This window comes from Poecilia reticulata, linkage group LG10 (assembly GCF_000633615.1).
Source record: "Poecilia reticulata strain Guanapo linkage group LG10, Guppy_female_1.0+MT, whole genome shotgun sequence".
Lineage (NCBI taxonomy): Eukaryota > Metazoa > Chordata > Actinopteri > Cyprinodontiformes > Poeciliidae > Poecilia > Poecilia reticulata.
Window position 1 is genome coordinate 3,741,930 of NC_024340.1, and position 5,540 is coordinate 3,747,469.

The 5,540-nt window shown below is 42.9% G+C and overlaps 1 protein-coding gene across 1 annotated transcript in view; it reads left to right on the plus strand.

The window, feature by feature from the left end:
- Positions 1-5,540, plus strand: part of tenm2a (teneurin transmembrane protein 2a) — a 288,000-nt gene that overhangs the window by 266,040 nt on the left and 16,420 nt on the right. The window contains exons 20-23 of the mRNA XM_017307002.1: positions 1,526-1,775; positions 2,118-2,138; positions 3,224-3,453; positions 5,169-5,323. Of these exons, the coding sequence (XP_017162491.1) occupies positions 1,526-1,775; positions 2,118-2,138; positions 3,224-3,453; positions 5,169-5,323 (656 nt within the window). The remainder of the gene's footprint in view (positions 1-1,525; positions 1,776-2,117; positions 2,139-3,223; positions 3,454-5,168; positions 5,324-5,540) is intronic.

Consider the following 5,540-nt stretch of genomic DNA (forward strand, 5'->3'; position numbering starts at 1 on the left):
AAAAAAAACTGATATCACTTGTAAGCAATGAATCAACTAATTGCATGATAAATATAAAGAAACTGAATTATTTTCATGTACGTGATTTGTTTTTCTCTTTTCTGGATGATAAAAGCCTTCGGTCTGGTGGTTTGGTCTCAACATTTTTGTTCACATAATTCATTTTATTCTTTGCTTCTGTTGCTTTGTTTTATTTATGTTGTCCAGTTAAATTTTAAAGTTTGCTGATCTTTGAGSATGTGAAAATGGTCTCAAAACAACAATATTATCGTTCATTGCAGTTAACTCCTGGCACAAGTTATCATTCGGCAAAAAATTGTCATCATGACAGGCCTAATCACACGCAAGAACATTTAATAGAATCGGTCCAAAGCAGTCCAACCATATTCAGTTTCAGGTTTTTTAAATYAATCTGAGTGCTGAACAAATTTATGGGCACATCAGGTAAAGATACGCACAGTTCCTTGATATAATTTAAAGGTTTTTTATTGTAGAAGCGTCATCTCATGCTAAAAAAAAAACATGGTAAGAAAGTAAGCAGTATGTTAATAAAAAATAGGGTTTTTTTGTTGTTGTTTTTTTTAACTGAGGGTAGATTTACTGGCATGCTGGCAGCCCGATGCTTTTGATTTAAAACAACAGCTGTTTTGCTAAAAAAAAAAACATTTCACAAGGTCGGAGCGTACAGAGGAAGGAATCTCTAAGTAGATCATCCAGATCTCCACAGATTTTTCTCTTCGCCTCACATGCAGCGGCTTCCTGCAGGATTTAGGTCTGGGGACCGAGGCGTCCATGAGAGGAGGAGGATTTTTCCATGTGTTTGGGATCCTTATCGCGCTGAAATGTCAACAGTGACTGATTTTTAGTTCTCTGGTAGAATCCAGCAGATGTTTATTTATCTAAAATGCCATGGGACTCCAGGGTTCATAATAAATGTTCTCTAAAATGGCTTGGATGCTTTGGAACAGAAACAGGCCCACAGCATCACAGACCCTTCTCTGTGCTTAACGGTCACCAAGATTTCCACATATTTGCCGTGTTTTCCTCCAGTTAAGTTAAGTGTTTCTTGTTAAAAAGCTTGATAAAACACACTGTGGAGTTYGGAATGCATCGTAGATCTCGTYCATCCAGCGACCCTCAGACRCCACTGTACGCGCCGTTCTCTAACAGTAAGCGTTGCGGATTTGTTTACCTCCTTCGCCGTCCTGCTCTCTGCGTGTGGCAAGATAAATACGGGTCCTCATCCAGCCCACTTGGCAGTGGCTAAAAGAAATGAGCCTCTGTGTCATGACTTATTTATGCCCCAGGGAAACAGAAAGTGACGGATTAGTAATTAGGAGTTCCTGGAAACTTTTTAAGTAGATTGCTTGGGCGGAAGTAATTGTACCACTAGGGATTTTAGCAGAAACAGTTTTTTATTCCATAACATTGGATTTTTTTTTTTCTCCCCTCCTCCACCACCGCACCGAATGAATGTATTCAAATTAAAAGTGGGATTTATTCATGGCGCTTTTGCTTCTTTCAGGCATCCTGCACAAAGGCAGTGGCGAGAACGTGTTCGTGACGGAGCAACCTCCGGTCATCACGAGCATCATGGGAAACGGACGCAGGCGCAGCATCTCGTGCCCGAGCTGCAACGGCCTCGCGGACGGCAACAAGCTGCTGGCACCGGTCGCCTTGGCGATGGGCATCGACGGCAGCCTGTATGTCGGTGACCTCAACTTCGTGCGTCGGGTCTACCCATCGATGAACACGACGGGAATCCTGGAGCTGAGGTAAAAATCTGACTCCCGGAGAGGAGAAAAAAAAAAAAAAAAGAACACGACCCTGTTACGTTGTAGAATGGAAGAAAAGAAGCAGAAGGAGAAGAAGAGGGTTTARCACCTAATGTGTGTTGTTTAGCATGACGGCTAAAAAGGCGAGAACTAGAGAATAGGAAGACGTGAGCTTCATTATAAACCCTGCTTGATGCCATTCCTCCAGAGTGCTGCTACATGTTTACAATCTGCGTCGTTCGCACCACCTTCGGCTTTGGATTTCTCTCTGTTGGAAACTCTCGGCAGATTGTGTGAAGTAATATACATTCTCTTGTGTTTTTCTGCCTCCTATTCTTAAAGGAACAAAGACTTCAGGCACAGGTGAGATACTTCTGTCAAGAAATTAAAACTTATAGCTTATACTGAGGAGAGCATGCAATGTCTTGTAAGTATGTCTGTACCCCTTGAAATTTTCCACATTTTTTGTCAAACCAGAACTACAAMCCTGTTTTATATTTGTTTCATGTGACATATCTTARCTGTGAGGGAAATTTTTACTTGCTTTTTAGTTTTGTTTTAGTGTAGTTGGAGTTTTACTCTTAACATCCCTCAACTAAAATTGAGGTCAACCCAGAGGTTTGTCAGGAGCACAGCAGACACTGAAGGATTRAAAATATCAAGCAATATCCGAAGCTTTGAACATCTCACAATGGATGAACGAGAAAAAGAGTACGACTCAACTACAAACCCATCAAGACGATGGATGTTGGATGTTCTGACAGCTGGAGGAGCTTCAGGGATTCACAGCTTAGGTGAAAGAAAAGGGCGTTCTTGGAAAAAGAGCAGAGAAGGCAGCCAAATCCTGAAAGAAGACTTGAGATTCCTAAACCCAGTCAAAGTCCAGAGACCAATTTAAATGAATCGAAAACTCTCAAATGTTTGTTGTAAAACTACTTTTCTAATGAATATTGGGCAGAAAAAACCATTCTAGATGTGGTAAGAAACATACCGTAAATAAAGAACTTGTAGGCAATGGTGGTTCTACAAAGTGTTACAGCAGCTGAAACATTACAAAGGTTTTGGGTGAAACAATTTGAAAAACGCTTTTTTAGTTTTCCCTTCACCTCCTGTTACAAGTTACATTCRACTGTGATTTAAAATCCCAAGAAAATACATAAACCTTTTGCTTCAAAGGTTGCAATGGTTAAAAGTGCCAACTTTGCATTAAAAGTGTCRTTATTTACCGAATGATACTTCATGACAACAGTCACAAACATTCATAAAGACTCCTTCATGTTTATGACACCGTCATGTCAGTCTTATGCACACCCCTTCAAATAAAGTGTTACCACATTTTCTTTTTGTGAAGTGGGCAAAATGCTGAAAAGTTCAAGGGGTCATGAACGTACAGCTGAAGACGTTCAGCTAAAAGCTGTCCCGTTACATCTTGTTTCCTCTCACTTCAGCAATAACCCAACCCATAAGTACTTCCTGGCGGTGGATCCGGTATCCGGGGCGCTGTTCATCTCGGACACCAACTCCAGGCGGATTTATAGGGTTCGCTCGCTGACGGGTGGCCGGCTGCTGTCTGACAACGCCGAGGTGGTGGCGGGGACAGGGGAGCAGTGCTTACCCTTCGACGAGCGCTGCGGCGACGGTGGAAAAGCCACTGAAGCTACGCTAATGAGCCCCAAAGGTAAGAAGAACCCTTTCCCGGCTTTGTTTTTATGAACATCTTCATCTCATTTTTGCTTCAAGAATTCCATTCCTTCGTAGGAATCAAGATTTAAGAAAAATAAATCGAACACATTCCACAAATGACTTGGCTTTGGGAAACATTGGCTTATGCAGTGATCTGTAGTTCAGCTCAGAAGAAATGACATCCTCCTATATTTTCACATGAAAGTAYCGCCTTGTGACTCGACGGAAGCAGGACAGAGACTGGAGCAGTTTATAAACCAGGTTAATGTTAAACTTATAATGGAATTATTTTTGTGGATCAGTGGATCTCGGCACACTGTGACACCAAACTGTCAAACGTGTCACGCTGTAACATTTCTTGTCAGTGACACGAGAGTGTGTAATGTGGGGCTGCAGGATGCCACCACTCTACAGTATGTGTATGTTTGAGTGCGTGGGTGGGAGGGCTTTCTGAAGGATCAGACAGCAGTCGTTCTCTTTTACCTGTCACAAACCAAACATCAACTTCATTTTTCTTCGTCRAACTTTTTTGCGTTTTAAGCGGTTCCTACATATTTTCSGTTTACAAATTCCAGACTTTTGGAGATCTCCAGATCTGAAGTTTGATATGATTTTAACGTGGAACCTGCAATAATCTTAAAAGGAAAGAAGAACCCAAGAGAGGAAGCAAAGACATAAAGGGGGAAAGAAAGTATTAAGGAAGAGGAACAGGTGCTGGGTGCAGGACACTGAAGAATAAGATATGACACAAGTAAGGAAATAAAGGATGGATTCAAAAAAGAATAAAACACAGGGAGGCAGCACAGAAATGGAAGGAAGAACAGAAAGAAGGTTGTAAGAAACAAGAATGAAAGGACAAAAGGAAGTAAGGAAACACAAATATGGCKAAAGCAGTAARGGCACAGGAAAGAACAGCAAGAAAAAGTGAATGACAATGATACAAGAAAGGTAGCAGAGAAGGAGGGGAAAAGGAAGGAAGTATGCAATAAAGAAAGATAAGTTAAGAAAGATAAGAAAGCTAAAAAGAAAATAAATACAAAGAAGGAAGGTGATAAAAAGGGCAGAAATTGAAAAACWTGTAATCTACAAAAAAGTCTTGAAATTCTAATACTTTTGCTTTCTCCTTATTTCTTCTGACGTAGTTATCCAGAAAACYTTCAAATCAAAATCCATAGTTTTCCAGACTGTGCGGGAGCTCTTGTTCGCTCAGTACTWAGCGGTCTATGCTTAACTGCCACCCAGCAGATTTGCATCTCATTGCATCTAGCAGTTATTTTGGTGTTCAACTCATGTGGTGGCGGTGGAATAAATGGCGACGTCACAAAAAAAACCAAAAAACGCACCAACTGAAAAAGCAGTGCAGGTAAAAGTGCACTAAAAACCGCTTTCCACTCCAGACGACCCCGCTCACAACCCGCAATTGCCCTCCGAGAGGGGGCCCGGGCTCTTCTCTGCATCCCGATGACTCATCCTCGGAAACGAACACTTCTCGACAGTTCAGCGCCCGTTCCATGGCTAACCCCCTTCCCACACACACACACCGACCACCCCCACYCCTCCTCATCCGCTGAAGCACCGAGCGATCCAGCTGCCAGGGCTGCCATCCGTTTCTCAGCTGCCACACCGAGTGGAGTTTAATTGACTTAAAATGTCTGCTGGGGTTGAGTTATGAGTCGTCACTCACGGGGTGTTCATCTCTGCGCTCGACAGGCATCGCTGTGGATAAAAATGGCCTGATGTATTTCGTGGACGCCACCATGATCCGCAAGGTGGACCAGAATGGCATCATCTCCACTCTGCTTGGCGCCAACGATCTAACTGCCGTCCGGCCGCTGAGCTGTGACACCAGCATGGACGTCAGCCAGGTGAGGAGAGAGTGAAGGTGATTGATGGCCGTGATAGACGATGATGTAGCGTCCCCTGAGTGCTGAGCTGTGAGGCTCGGTGGACGCGAGCCAACCCGGGGGGTCAGGGGGGAGACGGATATAGGGAGGGATTAAGGAGTCCGTGGATCAATGAATGGATGAGAAGAAAGAGAACCCGTCTGCAGTCACTTAGAAAAATTAAGACACTTTGCTAAAT